Source organism: Rhinopithecus bieti, unplaced genomic scaffold (genome assembly GCF_001698545.2).
Source record: "Rhinopithecus bieti isolate Rb0 unplaced genomic scaffold, ASM169854v2 scaffold_5022, whole genome shotgun sequence".
Classification (NCBI taxonomy): domain Eukaryota; kingdom Metazoa; phylum Chordata; class Mammalia; order Primates; family Cercopithecidae; genus Rhinopithecus; species Rhinopithecus bieti.
The window spans coordinates 3,717,611-3,743,125 of NW_016804965.1; the positions used below are offsets into that span (position 1 = coordinate 3,717,611).

At 41.3% G+C, this 25,515-nt stretch overlaps 1 protein-coding gene across 3 annotated transcripts in view; it reads left to right on the plus strand.

Moving 5' to 3' along the window:
* Nucleotides 1-25,515, plus strand: part of PRTFDC1 (phosphoribosyl transferase domain containing 1) — a 112,344-nt gene that overhangs the window by 3,383 nt on the left and 83,446 nt on the right. For all 3 annotated transcript variants that reach the window (XM_017870806.1, XM_017870805.1, XM_017870804.1), the window contains 2 exons: nucleotides 7,225-7,331; nucleotides 11,929-12,112. In XM_017870806.1, the coding sequence (XP_017726295.1) occupies nucleotides 7,225-7,331; nucleotides 11,929-12,112 (291 nt within the window). The remainder of the gene's footprint in view (nucleotides 1-7,224; nucleotides 7,332-11,928; nucleotides 12,113-25,515) is intronic.

Sequence of the window (25,515 nt, forward strand, 5' to 3'; positions counted from 1 at the left end):
TAAAATAAAATAAAATAAATAAAATAAAATAAAACAAAAAAATGACTATAAACTGGAGCAGCTGCCATGGGGCTTGGTGCTTGTATGAGAGCCTACCAAGGTGGGAAATAGTCCATGTATAATAGAGATAGTCCCTGCATTTACATCCTTTTCTCCAGTAGAACTTGGAACAATTAGATTAACCTCAAGTTGGATATAAGCAGGCAATTTCAGAGTCAATCGAAGCTGCTGGTAGAAGGCAACTCATGGCAGGTAAGGCAGGAGGGAAGGGAAAGCTGGAGAGGGTGAGTTTACTGGGAGAATAGAAAGCTCTCAAGGATGGGATACAAAATATCAAATTAGTACCAGTTTTCAAAAGGGGCAGGTGGCTGGGAGTGGTGGCTCACACCTGCAATCCCAGCACTTTGGGAGACCGAGGTGGGTGAATCACTTTAGCCCAGGAGTCTGAGACCAGCCTGGGCAGCCAACCCTCTCTCTACAAAAAATACAAACATTAGCTGGGCGTGGTGGTGCATGCCTGTAGTCCCAGCTACTGGGGAGGCTGAGGTGGGAGAAGCACCTGAGCCCAGGAAGTCAAGGCTGCAATGAGCCTTGATTGTGCCACTGCATTCCAGCCCGGGCATCAGAGTAAGACCCTGTCTCAAAAAGGGGGCAGAGGGCAGGTAATAATAGCAAGCATTTCTTGAGCACAAATCTGTAAGGGAGGTCTAGTGTACTCCCCATTTTACAGAGGAGGAAACTGAGGCACTGAGAGATTAAGTAAATCACCCAGGTCATATAAGTAGCAAATGGCAGTAGCAGGATTTGAACCAGCTTTCAATCACTATGCTACATAGGAAGCTGTGATTCCAGGATGGAATTTCAGGGTTGGGGCCGTCTGTAGGACTGGTGTGGCTATGTGAATATATTGCTAAATGAGGAATAAAGATGTGGTTTGAGCTAGGTATGTAGTTTGAGCTGGTGAAGGAGCTGCAAGATGAAGTTGTTGGAAGGATTGTCCAGGTAGGTATTGAAGTAAATTACCCAAGGAATTGTCCAGGAATGAGGTAGAGAAGAAAATTCTGAGTTGGTAGAAATTTGTTGATAAAGATGGCAAGGGATGTAGAGTCAGATGTTATAAGCATAAAACGAGAAGTAAACTTTGTGCAAGAGAAGGGAATATTAAGAGATTTAAGATGGCTCTTGCCTATAAATGGCTTTCAGTTGAACTGAGGAGGTGGGACATTTATACCATTAACAATAAATGGTAGCAAATGCTAATTGCCACATAAGAGAGGTAGATCCTAAGGTGAGAAATTTTGCTCGGAGTTGGCTTGCCATTTGATCTGGAGCTAATAAAGTCACCAGATTCCTGGTTGATACCTCTTTGTTACTTCTCGGGGAGAGAGAAAGATCTTCTCTCTCCACCTGGCTTTTGGGGATTGGGTTATTAGACATGTTTTTGTTTGTTTGTTTGTTTTTGTCTGGTTTGGTTTTCGCCGAAGGATTATCAAGGGAGCCATCATTAGTACTTACCTAAGTGAGTTTGGTAGGAATCAGGAGAAGAGAAAAATCTGAAATGATTGTTGTGTTTCTGTTATGGCTGGCTTCCCATCACCCCCAGTGAAAATATGGCAGTATCAGAGATAAGTAATCAGGTATAGCTCCATCAAAAGCACAGCTCTACTAGGTGGTAATGAGTTTTCCTTCTGAGGGGCAAACCCACCACAGAAGAGGAAGGCATGTGGATACGAGGTGGTTGGCCTGTCGAACCTCCTTTGTTCCTCTGTGAACAGAACCTGGGAATCTTTTAGCAAACCACTTGCCCCCACTTTTTAAGATGTGTGGTTTTGGGGTGGGGCCCTTCCCTGGCTCTGGGGTTGGGACAGGAATCCCAGAACTCCTGTCTGGGATTCTTTGAATTAGAATGAAGGGATAAGACCCCCTTTCTCTTGCTGGTGGAGGACAGATGAGAGCTATGGCCTGAAGGAGAGAGCGGGGCCAATCTGTGGAGCTCAGCAGGGGAGAGGAGTAGAGATTAGCTTCTTATATGCAAAAACTAGTCTAAGCACAAAAAAAATTCTTAATGACTTACAAAGTTTTCAGTGCATCTTCAGTGTGAAAAAGAGAATCAGAATTAGTTCTGGGATTTGGATGTTGCATAAAATGACTCAGTTAATGGGTTTGTCACTTCCCCCAGCTTGGCTATGTTTTGCTGTTTTGAACAGAGAAAGCATTGTGCTGAATACACTTAGAGCATACTATCTGTGATACTGAAACTGTCTACAGACTCTGGTTTTGATTTTTTAAAAAGCAAGTGAATAACAATTATCTACAGTTCATAGCAACCTCCATTCCTGCAGGTTTCAATTTATTTACCACAGGATTTGCATGCACCATTGAAATTAACAAAGCACAAACCAGTATTTCCATCATCTTGAATTGACTTTCATCTCAACAATGAAAACTCACTATTTCAGATTATTTGAAAATAATGGCCAATTTGGATTATATAACAGTTTTAGAGAAATATATTTTTTACTTTTATACTTTTTGTTTTGTTTTCTTGAGACAGTCTCACTTTGCTGCCCAGGCTGGAGTGCAGTGACGTGATCATGGTTCACTACAGCCTTGACCTCCTAGGCTCAAGCAATCTTCCCGCCTCAGCTTCCCAAGTAACTGAAACTACAGGCACATGCCATCACACCAGACCAATTTCTTTTTCTTTTTTGTAAAGATGGGGTATATTGCCCAGGCTGGTCTCGCACTCCTGGGCTCAAGTGATCCTCCCACTTCAGCCTCCCAAAGTGTTGGGATTACAGGCATGAGCCAGTGTGCCAGGCCTCAAATGTATAGTTTTAACTAAGATAATAAGACCGGTATATAGGTTTGAGGCACTTCTTTAGATGAATTAACACATATAATTTGTTGTTAAATGTTTGATGTTTCAGTTCATCTAAATGATCAGCATTTATTGCATAAGTACTGTAGACCAGATACTGATATGAGCCTTACATTCATTATCTTATTTAATGCTCACCGTAGCCATATGAGGTAGGCACTAACTCCATTTCATAGATGAATACACTAAGACTTAGAGAATTTAATATGCCCAAGGCCTCATAGCTGGCAGACTTGTCCCAGGTGTGTGAGACTTCCACGTCCATGCTCTTAACACAGTACTCTGTGCTGCCTCTGGGCTATGGATCCATGTTACAGTTTTAATCTATAGGTTTGTTTCATTTGTCATTTTCTTATCATCTTTTCCTATTTTTGGCATTCATTTTTGGCACTTTTAGCCTCTTTCCTTTTTTTGGCATCACGTGTCAAACATCATGTGTTATACATCATGCAGTGCTCCAGGTATTCTAAGTATATTATCCTTACAATAACCCTATCTATAGGTTTTATTGTGTCTTATTTAAAGCAAGAGGAAATTGGATTGCAGAGAGGGTAAGTCATCTCCCTAACATCACAGTAATAAGTGTCAGAGCCAAACTCTTGAAAGTGGAGTGGAGAGTATTCTCCGAGATTCAACCAGAACAGGGGGCAGTAAAGGATTGATGTGGTTGGAGTAGTGGATTCAGAAGACCACCTGTTAATAGTGCCACTGGTGGAGGAGCTCCAGAAAGTGGGGTAGATAGTATATGTGGTCTGGAAGGGGATCCAGAAAGTGCTGTACACCTGGGTGATCCCCCTGGGATCGGGGACCAGTCAGGGTTCTCCTCGTCTGGTCTTTACTGTGGCCTGCCAGAGGCTCTCCTGGAGTCTCCTCATGTACAGCTGGTAGTCTAGACTCTGGCCAGCTGCTGTGGTGTTAGAGGTTATAGCAGGTACAAGGAGTTCTCACGGTGGCAGTCAGAGGAGCTTGGTGCAAATCCAGCAGTCTCACCAGCCAGTTTGATGGTAGAGGAAGAGCAAATGAGACACTTTTCAAATATGCAGATTGACCGGGCATGGTGGCTCACACTTATAATCCTAGTGTTTTGGGATGCCAAGGTGGGAGGATCCCTTCAGGCCAGGAGTTTGAGACCAGCCTGAGCAACATAGCAAGACCTCATCTCTGCAAAAAAATCAAAGAAAATAAGCTGAGTGTCATTGTGCACTCCTTATCTCCAGCTACTTAGGAGGCTGAGGTGGGAGGATCACTTGAGCCTAAAAGTTCGAGGCGGCAGTGAGCTATGATTGTGGCCCTCCACTCCAGTGTAGGCAACAGAGGGAGAGTCTGTCTCTTAAAAAACAACATAGGTGATATACATCATTTGGCCACCAGTCAGCCAATGGATATGATACACTGGAATCTCTAGAACCTTGAACAGTGGTGCTCTTTATCACAAGGAGACAAACTGAGAGTTCAGGCTGGAGTTCAGGTTTTCAGGTAGCCGAAGGATGGAGACTGTGTCATCCATTCATTCATTCAACATTTTTGAGCACTTACCATATTCCAGATCAGCATTCTGGGCGCTGAGGGATTGAACAATGAATCAGAAAAAGTCTCTGCCAGAAGGAGCTCATATTCCGACAGAACACATCCATGCACACACACGTCATCCAGTGGTAAAACAGGCTATGAAGGTCAGGGAAGGCCTCTCTGCAGAGGTGACGTTGAATGGAGACTTGAAAGAAGTAGAGGACAGCCATGTGGAAATCTGGAGGAAGAGTGTTGCAGGCAAGAGGAGGTGCCAGTGCAAAACTCGGGAGGCAGGGGCGTGATTGGCAGATCAGAGGACTTGCAAGAGAACAGCGTCTGAAGCAGAGGGAAGAGGAAGAGTGCCAGGAATGAGTCAGACAGGTAATCCCTGGTGAGCCACAGTGAGGACTCTGGTCTTTACTCAGAGTAAAATGATAAGCCCTTGAAAAAAATCTAAGCAGAAGGCTGCCATGGTAGGATGTCCTTTGTTTGTCTATTTTTATTTTTTGAGAGACAAGGTCCTGCTCTGTCACCCAGGCTGGAGTGCAGTGGCACTCATAGCTCACTGCAGCCTCTAACTCCTGGGCTCAAGTGATCTTCCTACCTTAGCCTCCTGAGTAGCTCGGACTACAGGCACACGCCACCTTGCCAGGGTAATTTTTTAACTGTTTGCAGAGACAGGATCTTGCTGTGTTGCCCATGCTGATTTCTAACTCCTGGCCTCAAGGGGTCTTCCCGCCTCGGCCTCTCAAGTGCTGGGATTACGGGCATGAGTCACTGTACCTGGCTATGATGTGCATTTTTAAAGGAGCATGTCTGCTTCCATGTGGAGGGGCTGCAAAGTGGAAGCAGGGAGACAATTGTAGTGGCTCCTAGGACAGTCCTAGGAGAAATGATGGTGGCAATTGACTGGCCTGGGGGAGGGGAACAGCAGTGGAGGTGCTGAGAGGTGGTCCTGGATAAATTTCGAGGGAATTGAAATACAGTTTTCTACTGTGTTGCCTGAGGGGATGAAAGAAAGGAGTCAGTGACAATTCCAAGGGACAGGAGCCTTCTCAAGGATCCTGCATAGGAGCCTTGGGTAGGACAGAGAGCTACAAGGGGCACCAGGAATTTGGGAAAGCAGATCAGAGGCTGGGGGCAGTCAGCAAGCCCTCCATGAAGAAGTGGGGTGTGACCTGGGCTTCTGAGTTCGGAATACAGAGGTAGAGGAGGAAAGGGGGAGAGAGAATGAAGGGGTGCACGGTAAATGAATGAATGAAACCCAGAGCTGGGAAGGATCCTGACTTGACTGCAAACCATTCTGAAGGCAGGAAGCAAAGATGTAGGGAGTTGGGCTGGGAAATTAGGGTGGGTCTGCATTGTTAAAGGCCTCAGAAGCTCAAAGCTGGACAGAGGAGTCGAAGTGTGCAGGAGTGAGTAAAGAATGGGAAACTGAGGCCAGGTGTGCTGGACAACACCTGTAATCCCAGCACTTTGGGAGGCTAAGGCAGGCAGAGGGCTTGAGTCCAGAAGCTCAAGACCAGCCTGGGCAACCTGGCAAAACCCCATCTCTACAAAAAACATGTAAAAATTAGCTGGGCATGGTGGCACACACCAGTTACTCAGGGGACTGAGGCTGGAGGATCAGTTGAACCTGGGAGGCAGGGTTGCAGTGAGCAGAAATCACACCACTGCACTCCAGCCTGGGTGACAGTGCGGGACCCTGTCTCAGAAAGAAAAAAAAAAAAAAAGAATGGGAAACTGGTACACAGCTAGAGTATGATTTAAGTGGGTAACACTTCATTGTTACATCTTTTCTTGATGTTCCAAGAGTAAAAGTAACTCCACCTTCCCCTTCCCTTTCTCCCACACCTCTTTACTATTCTGACCGTAAAACTAGTACATCAAGTCCTAAGCGAGAGGGAGACTTACAATCAGTCCATCCACTATGTGAATAGGCCAATTTTCTGGACCATCAGTTTCTAATAGGACAGTTTAAGTGTCCAACATAGTACATTGTTTTAAAGTCTTTACTATAATGACTAGACACTCAAAAATTTGGGTCTACTCTGATCCCAGGAGATACATACTTTTAATAAGAAATCTTTTCCAGGCAGATGAGGCGCTTACAATAAATAGAAATGTAGTAGTATGTATAATAATATAATAATGATACTGTATTTTAGAATTATAAATATGTTATTATATTTATGATAATTATATAATTTGGAGACAAATTATGTATTACACATATGCACTCATAAATAATACATCAGGTTAGCTATAAAACACTGACTTCATGTTTTTATTGTATGATAGGCCAGGCGTGGTGGCTCATGCCTGTAAACTAGCACTTTAGGAAGCCAAGGCAGGCAGATCACTTGAGTTCAGGAGTTCAAGACCATTGGTCTTTTGCCAATATGGCAAAGCCCCATCTCCACTGAAAATACAAAAATTAGCTGGGCATAGTGGCACATGTCTGTAGTCCCAGCTCCTCAGGAGGCTGAGGCAGGAGAATTGCTTGAACCTGGGAGACAGAGGTTGCAGTGAGCTGAGATCACCCCACTGCACTCCAGTCTGGGTGACAGAGAAAGACTCTTATTTCAAAGTCTCAAAGAAAACAAAACAAAACAAAACAAAACAAAACGAATATTTTATGATGCCAATAGTTGGGAATGGAGTGCTCCATTCTCTTTAGTACTAAGCCTTGTGTCAAGTTGTGGAAACAACCTTGTTCCACTCAACTTTTCGTAAGTTGAGGGAATTCTGCTTTCAAATGATACTCTTTTGTTACGTTTTAAACAGAAATTTCTGATGAAAAAATACCATAACCAAAATAATTTGATTTGCAGATTATGGACGATTGGCCAGGGTATGACTTGAATTTATTCACGTACCCACAGCACTATTACGGAGACTTGGAATATGTCCTCATCCCTCATGGCATCATTGTGGACAGGTGAGTGTGATTTCCTGTGTCAGTCTTGGTCCTGCATTGGGCTGGCCCACACTTGTGTGAATCCCACAATATACTTTAGGACCCTATTCCTGAGCTCCTTTTTATAATGGTAGAGAAAACTTTTATATAGGGCTGTGAATTTGAAATAAAATGAATGTATGCTTAAACTGAACAGTTTACCTGGACATTTGTTCAGGCGGTATGGTAATATGGTAAGAAGGATATACATACATGAGCTATTATAAGTAACAGCCTCAAAATAACAATGTCCTAAGATGGCTTTTCCGTGGCATAGAAGTCCCACCCTCACAGAGGGGGGACAGTTCCGTGATCAAATAAACTTTGGAAATTTTGTATCTCCCATATTTTTGTCTCTCAGTTGACAAATCAAAACAAACATTAGCATATTAAAAATATGGACATTCCAGCCAAAAGTAAAGAAGAAGAAAGAAAAGAAACCCGCTTGACTTTAACAATTAAACCAACCATTTTTGTGCAAAGGGAGACTGTACTCAGTTTACCTATTTATAATGCTCAGAAGAGATTTCCCTTAACACCAGTTTGGGAAGCTCCTAATATAAACAAATTCTTGCATTTCTTACCTGACTTTTCTAATTTTAAATTAATTTAAAATCAGTCAGAACATGATTGACTCCTGGGTAGGGTTACCCCAAACTTTTTCTTTGTATAAGAGAATCCTCCAGTGAACTTGTGAAAATGCATATTCTTAAGCTTTATGTCTAGAAATTTCAAATCGATATTCTAGAGTGGGGCCCAAGAATGTCCGTCTTCACCTTTAAAATAAATTTATAAAAAAAATAAATAAATAAAATAAAATAAATTTATAAGCCAGGGGCTATGGCATGCACCTGTAATCCAGGCTACTCCGGAGGCTGAAATGGGGGGATCACTTGAGCCCAAAAATTTGAGACTAACCTGGGGTAGTCTCAAATAGTGAGATCTTGTCTCAAAAAAAAAATTAAGATGTAATTTATAGGGCTGGGTGCAGTGGCTTGTTCCTGTAATCCCAGCACTTTGGGAGGCTGAGGCAAGAGGATGGTTTGAGCCAGGAGTTTGAGACCAGTCTGGGCAACATAGTGAGAACCCATCTCTACAAAAAAATAAAAACATTAGTCAGGCATAGTAGCACAGGCCTGTAGTTGCAGCTACTTGGGAGGCTGAGGCAGGAGAATGGCATGAACCTGGGAGGCAGAGCTTCCATTGAACCGAGATGGCACCACTGCTCTCCAGCCTGGGTGACAGAGCCAGACTCCATCTCAAAAAAAAAAAAAAAAATTCACATATAAGTTTTGTGTGGACATATCTTTTCATTTCTCTTGGATGGACTTCTCAACATGGAATTCTGGGTTTTCTGGTAAGTGTAAGAAACTGCCAGTTATTTTCCAAAGTGGCTGCATTGCATTGTTACTTTGCCACCAGCAGCATATGAAGGTTTCAGTTTTTCCACATACTTGCCAACATTTAATATTGTCTGTCTTTTTGATTACAGCCATTCTCGTGGCTGTCTAATGGTATTTCACCACGGTTTTAATTTGTGTTTTCCTAATCATTAGTATACTTGTTAGCTATTCATATGTCTTCTTTGGAGAGAGGTCTTTTCGAGTCTTTTGCCAATTTTTAAATTTAACTGTCTTCTTATTGAACTGTAAGAGTTCTTTATATATTTTGGATAATAGTCCTTCATCAGATATATGATTTGCAAATATTTACTCCCAGCCTATGGCTTGTCTTATTATTTTCTTACTGGTATCTTTTAAGAAGGATGTATATCCTGCTGTTGTGGGGTGAAGTATTGTATATGTGTTAGATTAATTAGATCCAGTCAGTTGATGGCGCTTCTCAGTTCAGCTATATGCTTACTGATTCTCTGACTATTGGATCTGTCACTTACTGATAGAGGGGATGTTAAAGTCTCCAAATAGTGGATTTGCCTGTTTCTCCTTGCAGTTCTATTAGGTTTTTTGACACTTTGTTGTTAGGAGCATACATATTGGGAATTATGATGTCTCTTTTCAGAATTGACCTCCTTATTATTGTGTAATGATGCTCTTTATCTCTGCATATTCCTTACTCAGAAGTCTGCTCTGTCTGAAATTAAAATAGCTATTCCAACTTTCTTTCTTTTGATTAATGTTAGCATAACATCTCTTTCTCCATCCTCCATCCCTTTACTTTTAATCCATCTGTGTTTTTATATTTATATTTAAAGTGAGTTTCTTTTTTTTTTTTTTGAGATAGAGTCTCACTCTGTCACCTAGGCTGGAGTGCAGTGGCGCAATCTTGGCTCACTGCAACCTCCAACTCCTGGGTTCAAGCGATCCTCCTGCCTCAGTCTCCCAAGTAGCTGGGATTACAAGCATGCACCACCACACCTGGTTAATGTTTTGTATTTTTAGTAGAGATGGGGTTTCATGATGTTGGTCAAGATGGTCTTGATCTCCTGACCTGAAGGGATCTGCCTGCCCCGGCCTCCCAAAGTGCTGATATTACAAGTGTAAGCCATAAAGTGAGTTTTTTGTAGGCAATATAGAGTTAGATCTTTTTTTGAATCCACCCTGACAGTCTGTCTTTTAACTGCTATATTTAGACCATTCATATTTAAAATGAGTATTGATATAATCAGTTTAGTACCCTATTTTCTATTCATTGCTATTATTGTTTCCTTTTTTTGTCTTCCACTCTGTGAAATTCTACTTGTTTTTTTCTTTTTTTTTTTTTGAGACAGACACAGTCTCGCTCACTGCAACCTCCGCCTCCTGGGTTCAAGTGATTCTCCTGCCTCAGCCTCCCGAGTAGCTGGGATTACAGGTGCACACCACCACACCCAGCTGATTTTTGTATTTTTAGTAGAGATGGGGTTTCACCATGTTGGCCAGGCTGATCTCGAACTCCTGACCTCAAGAGATTCGCCCACCTCACTGTGTGACTTCTGATGTCTGTGAGGTTTATTTTTCTCCTGTTTTTATTTTTAAGCCTCACTTACTAGGGATCGCCCTGTGTCTGAATAGTAGTGTTTGGCCTTCAATTGGTTAGAAGTTGTGCTCAAATATGTCAAGCCAGTAAGTCTGCCACTCTCTGCTGATGGGGGTGCATGGGGGCTTGAAAGTAGATTCAAATTTCCAACCATTTTCAAATCTTTCTGACTTTTACTTTCCTCAGAGCTTTCTTGTGCCTTCTCCGCACATGTACACAGCCTCTATTGTCCAGGGATGTGTGGGTGGCTTGAACTCGCTCTGCTGTGCTTATGTACAGCTTCTGGTCAATCGAGATGCATGAATAACTTATCGTGTGCCCCTGTTCTATAACTGTCTAACCTCCTCCCTGGAACTTCCTATCAAATCCCCAGTTAGCCTGCCAGTGCACTGCTCAGTGGGGACTGCACCTCACGATAATGGAGCCCTGCCACCAAGGTGACCATTTTAGCTTACAGTGTTCCCAATCAGGTGAGCTCCCTCTGGCCGTGCACCACCTGGATGGAACTACCTGTTTGAACAACAGAGCTGGGATGGGGGCGGGGCGGGTGATAAAAGCATCCCCACACAAGAATGCTCCAGACTCATGCTGTTTCCACCCAGTGTTCAGTGTTTTCAAAATCAAATGCTTCTCAGTTTGTTGTATGCCTTTGGTTGATTTGCAACATGATGAGACGGTTGTTTTTGGCAGTTTTGCCCAGTTTTCTAGTTGCTTTTCTGGAGAGGATGTGTTCACCTCCTTACTTCATCATGTTGGAAACAAATGTTCCTTTTTTTTTCTTTTTTTTTGAGATGGAGCCTTGCTCCATCGTGCAGGCTGGAGTGCAGTGGTGCAATTTCAGCTCACTGCAACCTCTGCCTCCTCGGTTCAAGTGATTCCCCTGCCTCAGCTTCCTGAGTAGCTGGGATTACAGGTACTCGCCACCATGTCCAGCTAATTTTGTATTTTAGTAAGAGACAGGATTTCACCGATGCTGAGCCAGGCTGGTCTCAAACTCGCTGTGCTTAAGTGATCCACCCTTCTTGGTCCCAAAGTGCTAGGGGGGGGGGGGGATTACAGTGTGAAGCCACCCACTCTTGGTCCCAAATATATCTCGTTTAATCTATGTTAGAATTCAGTAAATACTGCCAGGTGCAGTGGCTCATGCTTGTAATCCCAGCACTTTGGGAAGCCGAGGTGGCCAGGTCACCTGAGGTCAGGAGTTAGAGACCACCACCCGTCTCTACTAAAAATACAAAAATTAGCTGGGTATGGTGGTGGGCACCTGTAATCCCAGCCACTTGGGAGGGTGAGGCAGGAGAATCGCTTGAACCCAGTAGGTGGAGGTTGCAGTGAGTCAAGATCGTGCCACTGCACTACAGCCTGGGCAACACAGTGAGACTCCATCTTAAAAAAAAAAAAAAAAAAAGAAGAAGTATGTTTTGAACACCTTATGTTTAACCTTAACAAAGCTTTTCTATCTGTGGGTTTCTGTGTCCCAAGCTTTTCTCTACATCCCCCTGAGTAATCGAATATGTACAATAATACATCATACATTTTTATTAACGCAACATAAATACTCAGAAGTAGTTGTGCCTTAATATATGTTTTATTCTTCTTTCAGAATTGAGCGGCTGGCCAAGGATATTATGAAAGACATAGGATATAGTGACATCATGGTCCTGTGTGTGCTTAAAGGAGGTTACAAATTCTGTGCTGATCTCGTAGAACACCTTAAGAACATCAGCCGAAATTCAGATCGATTTGTCTCTATGAAGGTTGATTTCATCAGACTAAAAAGTTACAGGGTAAGTTATTGCAAGTTCCGTTTTATAATATTCCGATTTAACAATGCTTTAGGATAAAAGAATCAATAATTTTATGAAAATGAAGAGTGCAGTTTTAAAAAATGGAGATGAAAATGAAGGGTAGCTTTTTTTTTTTTTTGAGACAGAGTCTCGCTCCGTCACCCAGGCTGGAGTACAGTGGCACGATCTCAACTCACTGCAAGCTCCGCCTCCTGGGTTCACGCCATTCTCCTGCCTCAGCCTCCTGAGTAGCTGGGACTACAGGCATCCGCCACTGTGCCCGGCTAATTTTTTGTATTTTTAGTAGAGACAGGGGTTTCACCATGTTAGCCAGGATGGTCTGAATCTCCTGACCTCGTGATCCACCAGCCTCAGCCTCCCAAAGTTCTGGGATTACAGGTGTGAGCCACTGCGCCCAGCCAGGGTGATTTTTTTTAATTTGCAAGAATACTGCAACCTAACATAAGAATTCGAATGATATTATTTAGGGTGTGGGGTGGGGACCTTCTCTGTATTTTCACATATATGGGAGGACTCTGCAGTAATGATTTGTGCTTTCTTTTTGTTTTGTTTTGTTTTGTTTTGTTTTTTATTATACTTTAAGTTCTAGGGTACATGTGCATAATGTGCAGGTTTGTTACATGTGTATACTTGTGCCATGTTGGTGTGCTGCACCCATCCACTCGTCAGCACCCATCAATTCGTCATTTATATCAGGTATAACTCCCAATGCAATTCCTCCCCCCCCTCCCCATGATAGGCCCCAATGTGTGATGTTTTTATGGTGATAAAGTGAGTGGTTATATCCTGGTGCCCAGCCCCACAACTGAGTGTGGTCAGAGTGTGAACACTGATTTGTTGTTTCTACTCTGGATGTCACTGTGGGTCCTGGGGACCTGTGGGAGGGTGTCCAGCCCAGAGAGGAGTCTTAGTACCTGGGTGGCTGCAGTTGTGGCCTGGAACTAAAGAAGAAAAGGCTTCTTCCTCATACATTGCCAAGTATGAGGAAACAAGGCCAGGGAACTCCAGCAGAAGGCCTCTCACCAGTTTACTCCATTCATCCTGGCTTTCTGTGGCCACCACTGGGCAGAATTAATGAAATTATTCTCCAAAGATGTTTCCTAACCAGATGCAGTGGCTCATGTGTATAATCCCAACACTTTGGGAGGCCAAGGGCAGAAGGGTCCCCTGAGGCCAGGAGTTCGAGACCAGCCTGGGCAACATAGTGAGACCCTGTCTATACAAAAAGAAAATTTTTAAAATTAGCTGAGTGTGGTGGCATGCGCCTATGGTCCCAAGTACTCAAGAGGCTGAAGTGGGAGGATCACTCGAGCCTAGGAGACAGAGGCTGCAGTGAGCTATGATGGCACCATTGCACTCCAGCCTGGATGACAATGAAACCCTTGCCAAAAAAAAAAAGCTGTTGTTTCCTTAGTCTCCCTCCTCCTCCCTCTGTGATGTTAACTTCTTTGGTGCTTTTTGATTTAATGCATAGTAAAACATTAAAGATAACTTACTATTGGGTGAGGAGCCCTTGGAGTCAAACCATGAAAATATTCTCATTGACTAAACTAACTTGACACATTTTAATTCATGAATCACTCTTTGAATTGGCCTTCTATTGCTGTGTGGCAAACTCACCACAAACGTAGTGGCTTAAACCAACACACACATGCATTATCTTAAAATTTCTGTAGGTCAGAAATCTGGGCATGGTGTAGCTAGGTTTTTAGCTCAGAACCTTACAGGGATGAAATCAATGTGTTAGTTGGGATTTTGACATCATCTGAGGCTTTCAAGATCACTGACTGTTGGCAAGCTCAGTTCCCATTTCCTTGTTGACTGTAGGCTGGAGTTGGTAGACTCTCCACTCCTAGGGGTTGTCCCCAGGTGTTTGCTTCAGTTACCACACAGATCGTTCACAACACCATTAGCTGTTTGCTTCTTCAAGTCTGATGGAATAATCTTAGCCCTTCTTTTAAAGCTCACCTGATTAGATCATGTTCGCCCAGGCAACCTGCCTTTTGATGAACTCAAAATCTCCTGACTAGTCACCTAATCTTTGATGCGAATTCTCGCCACCTTTACAAGTCTTACCCACACCCAAGTGGAGAGGATTATGCAGGGTGTGTACACCAGGGGACCGCAGTCTTCAGGGCCACCAATCTGTCTTCCACATTCCTCATGTGACTCTCAGTTGGCTCAGTTCTAGAGCAGCTGGAAATTCGTTCTGATTTCTTAAGATACTCTGTGTTTTCCTGATGACCTCTCAGGCCAGAGTGAAGCTGGTTTTTGAAGACATCTTAGCTCTAATTTCTTGGTTTTATCTTCTCCTGAGAATTTTTTCTCTCTTTAGATTATCTTCATTCTGGGTTAAATCCCTGTGCTTCCTTCTTACCAGATTTTTCTCATTCACTTGGCCCTGACCCTTATTATATTTGTCCCTGGTTAACAGCATTTTAAAAACCTGTTAACATTTTCTTAAAATTAAAGTTAGGTTTATTGAGCCATCATTTACATGCAGTAACATCCATCCTTTTTAGAGTTCCGTGAAGTTCAACAAATGTATATAATCATGTAAATCACCACAGTCAAGATATAGAACAGTTTCCTTAACAACACAAAGAATGCCCTTGTCTCCTTCATAGTCAACCTCCTGAACTCCCAAGCCCTGGAAACCACAGATACATTTTCTTTACCTAAAGTTTTGCCCTTTCCAGAATGTCTTACAAATGTAATCATATATCATGTAGCTTTAGTAAATCCGTAAATCATAACATAGTGCATTCATCCATATTGTGTGTATTGTCAATGAAAAGAGTCAAACTCTGTAAAATATTTCAACAGGTTTATTCTGAGCCAAATATGAGTGACAAGTAGCCTGTGACACAGCCCTCAGGAGATCCTGAGAACATGCGTCCAAGGTGATCAGTGCACAACTTGGTTTTACACATTTTAGGGAGACAGAAGTTACCAATGAATACATGTACGGTGTACATTGGTTCAGTCTGGATATCTGGGACAACTGGAAGTGGTGGCTTCCAGATCATGGGTAGATTAAAAGATTTTCTGATTGGCAATTTGTTGCAAGGGTCATCATCAATAGAAAGGAATGTCTGGATTATGATAAGGGGTTGTGGAGGAGGCCAAGGTTTAATCATGCAGATGAAGCCTTCAGGTAGCAGGCTTCAGAGAGAATAGATTGTAAATGTTTTTTATCAGACCCAAGGGGTCTATTCTATCAGCAATTCCTAAAGGGAGGAGGGCATCATGAGGCTTGTCTGGCTGCTTCTTCCCATCATGGCCTGAATGAGTTTTTCAGGTTAACTTTGGAATGCCCTTGCTGAGAGGAGGGGTTCATTCCTCATGGTTGGGGGACTTAGAATTTTATTTTGGTTTACAGTATCAGTAGTTCTCCTCCTCCTCCTCCTCCTCCTCCTCCTTCTTCTTCTTTTCTTCTTTTTTCTTTTGTGTGTGTGTGTGTCCAATAGAATTTGATTATATAGATAGAGTGCAGTTTGTTAGTCCATTCATCAACTGAAAGATATTTGGGTTGTTTCTACTTTGGAGCAATTAGAAGTAAAGCTGCTATAGATATTCACGTGCAGGTATTTGTGTACTTATGACTTCACTTCCCTTAAGTAAATATTTAGAGGCAAGATGGGAGGTCATATGATGAATGTATATAAGAAATTACCTGGCCAGGTGCAGTGGCTTATGCCTGTGATCCTAGCCCTTTGGCAGGCCGAGGTGGGTGGATCACCTGAGGTCAGGAGTTCAAGACTAGCTTGGTCGGCCGGGCGCGGTGGCTCAAGCCTGTAATCCCAGCACTTTGGGAGGCCAAGACGGGCGGATCACGAGGTCAGGAGATCGAGACCATCCTGGCTAACACGGTGAAACCCCATCTCTACTAAAAAAAATACAAAAAAACTAGCCGGGCGAGGTGGCGGGCGCCTGTAGTCCCAGTTACTCGGGAGGCTGAGGCAGGAGAATGGCGTAAACCCGGGAGGCGGAGCTTGCAGTGAGCTGAGATCCGGCCACTGCACTAAAAAAAAAAAAAAGACTAGCTTGGTCAACATGGTGAAACCCCATCTCTACTAAAAATACAAAAATTAGCCAGGCGTGGTGGCACACACCTGTAATCCCAGCTACTCAAGAGGCTGAGGCAGGAGAATCACCTGAACCTGGGAGGCAGAGGTTGCAGTGAGCTGAGATCGTGCCACTGCACTCCAACCTGGGCAACAGAATGAGACTCCACCTCAAAAAAAAAAAAAAATTGCCAAACTTTTCCCAAAGGATTGAATCATTTTGAATTCCTGCCAGCAATATGTGACAGTTCCTGTTACTCCATATTTTCAATAGCACTTAGTATTATCAGTTTTTCCTTATTTTTTTCTTGATTTTACCTGTTCTAATAAGTGATGATATCACATTGTGGTTTTAATTTGCATTTCCCTAATAAATAATGATTTGAACATAGTTACATTTGCTGGCTTGCTATTCATATAGCTTTTTTGATGAAGTGTTTGTTCAACTATCTTACCCATTTAAAAAATTGCATTGATTTCTTATTATTGTGTTTGAGAGTTTTATATTGGCCATTGAATTTTTTATTAGATATGTGTTTTGATATATTTTCCAGTCAGTGAGATTTTTTCATTTTGTTTTCAAAAGCATAATTAAATTTTTTTTTAAGTCCAGTTAATCTAGTGTTTCCTTTTGTGGATCATGCTTTTGGTGTACTTAAGAAAACTGCCTAACTCAAGATCACAAAGATTTTCTCCTTTTTTAAAAAAAAAGTTTCACAGTTTTAGATTTAAATTTAGGTGTATGAGACATGTCATGTTAATTTTTTACTGTGATATAAGGTATGGATTGCAATTCCTTTTCTTTTCATTTTTGCATGAAGTGTCTGATTATTCCAGGATTATTTGCCAAAAAGACGATCCTTTTCCATGGAATTGCTTTTGATCTTTTCATGAAAATCAGCCTACTTTATATGTGTATGTTGGTCTATTTCTGGACACTATCAGGTCTGTTCATCTATGTTGTCACTGCTTTGATTACTGTAACTTTATAATAACTCTGTAAATTAAGTAGTATGTGTCCTCCAACTTTGTTCTTGGCTATTCTTGTTCTTTGTCTTTCCTTATAAATTTTAAGATCATGTAGCTGATTTCTACAAAATAACACATTCGAATTTCATCAAGATTGCTTTGAATCTATAGATCAATTTGGGGGGATTGATATTGTAAGACTATTTAGTCTTCCATTCCATGAACACAGTATATCTCCTAATTTATTTAGATCTTATTTCAGTATTTTCTAGTTTTCAAGTGTCAGATCTTAAACATATTTGGTTAGATATATGCTTACATATTTAATGATTTTGATCCTATTATATTCAGTAAGTTTTTCTTTGAATTTCAAGTTCCAATTATTTATGGATAGTATTTAGAAATACTATTAATTTTGCATATTGAATCCTATGACTTATGAAACTCACTTATGAGTTCTAATAGCTTTTTCATAGATTCTTTTGGGTTTTCTATGAAGATAATAATTTCTTCTTTAAATAGAGATGATTTTGCTTATTCCTTTATACTTACAGACCTTTTATTTCTTTTTATTGCATGATCATGCCAGTTGGGACCTCCTGTACACTCCTGAATAGGAATAGTGGAAGAAAACATCCTTGCCTTGTTTTCAATCAGTATAACACTGACTGTTGGTTTTTAGAAGATGTTCTGTATCAGGTTAAGGAAGTTCCTTCTATTCCTAGTTTTCCAAGTGGTTTTTTGGTATTTTCTTAAAAAATTATGAATGAATATCATCAGTGTTTTTTCTAGATATGTTGATATGGTAAAATACATTGATTGGTTTTCTTATGTTGGACTATCTTTCCATTAATATAGTATAATGACATATTATCCTTTTCGTATATTGCTGGATTCAACTTGCTAATTTATTTGAGGAATTTTGCATTTAAGTGCTTGGAGGATATTAAATCATGGCTTTTGTTTTGTTTGTTTTTTTCTTGTAATGCCTTTTTCTGGTTCTGGTATCAGGCTTATATTTGTCTCATAAAATAAATTGGGAAGTATTTTCTCCTCATCTTTTTTTCAGAAGAGTTTGTGTAGAATTAGTACTAATTCATCTGTGGTATTTGGTAGAATTCACCAGTAAAACCATCTTGACATGAAGTTTTCTTTGTCAGAAGATTTTTTTAATTGGAATTAAATTGATTTAGTAGATTCAGGAGTATTCAGGCTAATAGTCTTCTTGAGTGAACTTCAATAGTTTGTGTCTTTCAAGGCATTTGCCATTTTATCTAAGTTTTTACATTTCTGGATGTAAAGTTGTTTATAATATTCCCTTATTACCTTTAATGCCTCTCTTTTATTCCTGATATTATTCAATTGTATCTTCTGTCTCTTCCCTTTTCTTCACCGGTATGCCTAAAGGTTTTTCAATTTTTTTATTCTTTCAAAGAACCAATTTGTTGCTTCCTCGATTGTCTCTTTTGTGTTTATGTTTTCAGTTTCATTGATTTATGCTTTTATGTCATTTCCTTCCTTCTGTTTGTTTTGGGGTTAATTTTCTTTTATTTTCCTAGTTTCATAAAATGAAAGTTGAGTCATAGGTTTGAGATTTTCTTATTTTCTAATACAAACATATAATGCTATAAGTTTTCCTTTAAGTACTTCTTTGGCTACCTCTATACATTTTGATATATTGTGTTCATTTTCATTCAATTCAAACTATTTTCTAATTTTCTCTTTCACTCATTGGTTGTCTCATGTGGTTTGATTTTCAAGTATTTGGGGGATTTTCCATAGATAATTCCTGTATTGTTTCCAGTTGAATTCTGTTGCACAAACTATATTTTGTATGATTCCAATTCTTTTAAATTTTTTGAGGCTTGTTCTACGGCCCAGAATATATTTGATATTGCTGAAACTATCACCATTGTAATCCATGTCAAATTAAATACCACTATTTCTTTCTAATTTCTCATGCCTTTTCCTTGTGTATTTCTCTGAACAGCACCTCTTAAGGGTGACCACTGAAAAAATAGGAATGTTATTTATAACTTTTCAGCCAGTAAAGAGGACGAAAAGGAATAAAGGAAACTCCAAACTTGATTAATTCAATAGTAGACACAAAATAAGAAACAGGTAGCCTTATTATATTTGTATGACAGATAATGAAACGGAGACCTGAGATGTTCAGTAACATGCCCAAGGTCAAGCAGCATGTAAGTGGTAGATCTAGTATTTAAATCTCAGTTCGACTCCAGAGCCCAAGATTGTGACCACTGGAGCGTACAGTCTCCCTAGAGATGTGTTGAGATAAATTAGGCTAAAAGGAAGAACATTTGACCAAATGAATCAGCATTATTTTTTCTTGAGCTTTATTTTGACATTTACCTAACCTGGCTAAGCCAGCTTTTATAATTGCTGGAAGAATGACAATATCCATAAATAGACAATTGCCTGCTTTTTTTTCTGAAATGTTTTATATGTTGAATTAATAAGCTATGAAGAAGTACCTTCTAAGAAAATGAATATTAATATTAACACTGGGTTTTTCTGTAAATTATGGAAAACTATGCTTTTCTTTTCCTCTTTCTGCCCTGCACCATGGAGATATTCCACAAGACATGAATTTTCACTCTAACTGCTTGTTCTCTGGATTCACTTAAAGCTTGCTTGCTGCTTTTGGGAGGCCAAATCCAGAAAAATTCAGAAAGAACCTTGAGCTTCAGGCTTCATACTAACTCCTGAGCTTATAGAGACTCGAATTGAAGAGAAACAGGCATAATTCAGCAGCCTCTTGAGATACCCGATTGTGTGTGTGTGTGTGTGTGTGTGTGTGTGTGTGTGTGTGTGTGTTTAGACGCAGGGTCTCGCTCCATCACCCAGGCTGTGTGATCATAGCTCACTACAACTTCAGCTTCCCTGGGATCAAATGATCCTCCTGCCTCAACTTCCCAAATAGCCAGGACTGCAATCAGATTTAGTGTGTTTTGAGAAAGCTCTATCAGGGTAAAAGTGGGAGGCCTTTTGGGATATCTATTCTAAGGGAATTTGAGTGAAGAAACAGGAGGATTTGAGGGAAGTATTGTTAGGTGCCAGCAAGTGACTTTTTAGACAGCTTTTTTGTATGTGGATGCATTATTTGCCAAGTTTCTCCCCTTTATTCCCTCTCAAATGTTGCCCTGGTTTAAAAGCTCATTAATTTATATGCAATCCAATGTGAGGATAAAGTGTAATTCAGAGGTGCAACATTCTGATCTCATTGTTTTCCACCAATTTGGTTAGCTAACCTCTACACAAAGTACAGTTTTCAAACTACAACTTCAAGGCTTTAAAAGTTGAGGATGAATTTTATTTTAGGCAGGCCACAGTTGCCCTGGATCCTGCCCCATGTTGTTTGAATGTGCCCTGCTTTGTATGAATAATCCCTGCATGTTGGCAACGCCGAGAGATTTTTTGGAGCTCAAATACAACTCACAGTGTAACCACAGTAGGGCTGAGAGATTTGCCACGCAGGGGATGTGGGCCCCTGGGGAAGCTGGCGTTCGTATTAAAGAAGCTCATTAGAGCTAAGGGTTAGCCACAAACCTGCTCCCTTGAGGGAAGAGAAACGCTAAATACATTTTTTCTCTCTCATTCCCACAGTTCAGAACAAAGGGTTTAAATCAGTCAGCTCTTATTATCTGTGCTAGTGAGGAATGGGAACAGAATGGATAAGCCAGGTCCAGTGTCTTCAGTTTTAGTGAGTAGTCTTCACCCTATACCAAGGTGAACTTTTGCTGAACTGTTTTCAAGTAGCAAGGGTGCCTGGAATTGAAAGCCTCCTTTTCTTCTTCTTCTTCTTCTTCTTCTTTTTTTTTTTTTGAAACAGAGTCTCGCTGTGTCACCCAGGCTGGAGTGCAGGGGCGCGATCTCGGCTCACTGCAAGCTCCACCTCCTGGGTTCACACCATTCTCCTGCCTCAGCCTCCTGAGTAGCTGGAACTACAGATGCCCGCCACCACGCCCGGCAAATTTTTTGTATTTTTAGTAGAGACAGTGTTTCACCATGTTAGCCAGGATAGTCTCGATCTCCTGACCTCGTGATCTGCCTGTCTTGGCCTCCCAAAGTGCTGGGATTACAGGTGTGAGCCACCACGCTCAGCCGAAAGCCTCCTTTTCTTGGCTGGGTACAGTGACTCACACCTATAATCCCAGCACTTTGGGAGGCCAAGGTGGGCTGATTATCTGAGGTCAGGAGTTCAAGGCCAGCCTGGCCAACATGGTGAAGCCCCATCTCTACTAAAAATACAAAAATTAGCTGGGTGTGGTAGCGGGCACGTGTAATCCCAGCTACTCGGGAGGCTGAGGCAATAAAATCACTTGAACCCGGGAGGTGGAGGTTGCAGTGAGCTGAGTTCACGCCACTGCACTCCAGCCTGGGTGACAGAGCAAGACACTATCTTAAGAGAAAAAAGAAAAAGAAAGCCTGCTTTTCTTTTTGAGACAGGAAATGTTTTAGCAGAGTCTCACCTTGGGCTTTGGGTGAGGAAAAAAGACTCCATTTCTTTGAAGATAGGAGAAGAGTTCCTCAGTTTTTGCGGGTGCCAGATGGGTCCAAAGCAGGTTTATAGGTAAACACATGTACACACACATATATATTTTTAAGTGAAAATGGAGAAGAAAAATAAAGAAATAGGAAAGCAGAAGAAAATAAAGGAATAGAAGAGGGAAGATGAGAGACCAAAAAAATTCTAAAACTTACCATATTTCTTTAAATCTAAAGACACCATAGATTGTTACTTTATGTACCACTATGAAATAAAAAATGCTCTAAATTAAGCCATGACTTGACATGGATTGTATGTAAGATGCATCTTGATTTGGGAGATATTATAATATAACAAAAAATGTGTAACTTGGAGTTAGTGAAAATTGGTAGCTCCTCCTCTTTTTCAGTAATCTTATTTGCAAGTGTTTGAATAGCTGAAATATAACAGAAAACATTGTCTTTACTCTTTGGTCATTTAAAAATCTTGAGTCCTGCGCCAGGCGCAGTGGATTATAATGCCTGTAATCCCAGCACTTTGGGAGGCCGAGGCAGGCAGATCACAGGGTCAAGAGATCGAGACCATCCTGGACAACATGGTGAAACCTCGCCTCTACTAAAAATACAAAAATTAGCCGGGCGTGGGGGCGTGCGCCTGTAGTCCCAGCTACTTGGGAGGCTGAGGCAGGAGAATCCCTTGAACCCAGGAGGTGGAGGTTGCAGTGAGCCGAGATGGCGCCACTGCACTATAGTCTGGTGACAGAGTGAGACTCTGTCTCAAAAAAAAAAAAAAAAAATCTTGGGTCCTGCAATGTCACTTCAATACTCTTTTGCAAACAGTTGGGTATTTCCTTTGAAGCTACAGATTTTTTCCATGTTAGTGTCTAAAATATTTTTTAACATCCTCAAAATACTTTTGCAAACTTCAAAGGGGGAGTTATTAACTAAAGAGTAAGTCAGGAATAGGCCTGGGTAGTTTGAATCAGTTCACATAAATCATTAAAAATTAATCAGAAGTATTTATGAAAACCAGAACATAATTTCTATGTGCCCTCTGGATAGAAACGCTGAAACATCTGTCTTGTTCCTGTGTGTACTGAAGCAAAGAGTGTTGATGGACCTGTTTTCTCTTTGACTTTTGGGTTTTAAGAGATATTTACTATGGGCTTTCAGCAGGGCATGGATGAAGAAACTTTGCATGAAACAAATATCTAGTTTGGCCTAAAAAAGAGATCATCTAGCATTGCTCTAAGCAAGTTTACTCTGAGATAGTTAATTCTATGAAGTGAAATATTTTTTTTAAAGTGAAACCAAAGCCCATTTGTGTAATAAGGTTAATCTCAATATTTTTTGTTATCACTCCTTACAGCCTTTTTATTTTATAAATAGCCATGCATATTCTTAATATACATTCTTGATATTCAAATTTAGTTCTCTATAGAGATTCTTGTTAGAGTTTTTTTCCCTATGAAAAGCAAACACTGATAGGGAAAATAAGAGAATGATGCAGAAATAATTATTAGATTACAGCGTCAATCTAGTGTTGAGAGATCACTCTGGGGACAGAGCTGTGCCTAACTCAGCTGACTGCAACAGGCTGGGGTTGAATCCAGGACCAGGAACATGACCCAGCCCTGGAGCGGACATCTCAGGGAATGGACTCACTCTGCTACAGATGAGAGTTGAAGTCCAGTGCAGCAGGGGTCATAAGTAGTTGAAAGATGGATGAAATGGCCAGGCGCAGTGGCTCATGCCTGTAATCCCAGCACTTTAGGAGGCGGAGACAGGCAGATCACTTCAGCTCCAGACTTCAAGACTAGCCTGGGCAACATGGTGAAATGCCAGCTCTACTAAAAATACAAAAATTAGCCAGTTGTGGTGGCAGGCGCCTGTAGTCCCAGCTACTCAGGAGACTGGAAAGGTTGCAGTGAGCTGAAATTATGCCACTGCACTCCAACCTGGTTGACAGAACGAGACTCCATCTCAAAAAAAGATGGATGAAAGACCACAGCCTTCAGAACTCCAAGCCAGTATCAGGTATTAGGTAGCCAGTATCAGCCCACCTATGTATGTTGGTACCACTCCTAATAAAAAATAATATTCACTGACTACTTAGGGCCAACTATTGTTCTAAGTGCTTTATATCTATTAGCTCATTAAGCCCTTGCAAGATCCTTATAAAGTTTCACAGGTGAGGACATAGAGGCCAGAGGGGTTAGCTAAGTTCCCAAGGACACACGGCTAGGAAGTGGCAGTCTGTATGACGTCCAAACCAGGTCCTTTAACACGACGTCTGTCTCCTGGATCTATGGAAGAGGAAAAGGACTCCAGTCCCTAGGAGACTGGCAAGAGAAGAAAGCCCCCCACTTCTGCAGGAATGCTGGGCAAGCTCCCAGGAAGGGACGTGGGCACAGGACAAGGGACAAATCCAGAGCATACAGTGGATACTGCAACTTGGGAACAGAGCAGAAAGACTAAAACCATGGTGAGAGGCATAACATTCAGTGGCTGGGCCTCAGCCCAGTTGGCTGCCCAGCAGTTCCAGAGAGTTCCAGCCCCAGCTAAGGTCGAATTTCTTCCTAGCGATTTGATGAGGTCGAGCCAGGAGGTGAGGTGGGGATAGGATAGTGAGAAGTGACTTAACAGTTAGGAGGGAAGAAGCTGGAAACTAGGAAGGGTCAGACCCACAAGAAAGTGTACGTGTTATTAGCATTAATCACAACAGATGCCTGAAGATTTCAGTTGTATTTCATGTTCTCTGCATTTCCTCCGTTTATCATTTGAGAGCTTGCTGGTCCCATGAAACTTAAGCATGCTATGTATATATACAAAAAGTATGCTTGTATTAATCTGTTCTCATGCTGCTAATAAGTACATAACCGAAACTGAGTAATTTACAAAAGAAAGAAGTTTATTTATTTATTTTTATTATACTTTAAGTTCTAGGGTTCCTGTGCACAATGTATAGGTTTGTCACATAGGTATACATGTGCCATGTTGGTTTGCTGCACCCATCAACTCGACATTTATATTAGTTATTTCTCCTAATGCTATCCTTCCCACAGTCCCCGACTCCCCCATAGGCCTCGGTGTGTGATGTTCCCCGCCCCGTGTCCATGTGTTCTCATTGTTCAGCTCCCACCTATGAGTGAGAACATGCAATGTTTGGTTTTCTGTCCTTGTGATATTTTGCTGAAAATGATGATTTCCAGTTTCATCCATGTCCCTGCAAAGGACATGAACTCATCTGTTTTATGCAATATACAATCACGTCATCTGCAAACAGGGACAATTGACTTCCTCTTTTCCTAATTGAATACCCTTTATTTCTTTCTCTTGCCTGATTGCCCTAGCCAGAACTTCCAACACTATGTTGAATAGGAGTGGTGAGAGAGGGCATCCTTGTCTTGTGCCAGTTTTCAAAGGGAATGCTTCCAGTTTTTGCCCATTCAGTATGATATTGGCTGTGGGTTTGTCATAAATAGCTCTTATTATTTTGAGATACATTCCATCAATACCGAATTTATTGAGAGTTTTTAGCATGAAGGCTGTTGAATTTTGTTGAAGGCCTTTTCTGCATCTATTGAGATAATCATGTGGTTTTTGTCGTTGATTCTATTTATGTGATGGATTACGGTTATTGATTTATGTATGTTGAACCAGCCTTGTATCCCAGGGATAAACCCAACTTAATCGTGGTGGATAAGCTTTTTGATGTGCTGCTGGATTCAGTTTGCCAGTATTTTTTTAAGGATTTTCACATTGATGTTCATCAGGGATATTGGTCTAAAATTTTCTTTTTTTGTTGAGTCTTTGCCAGGCTTTGGTATCAGGATG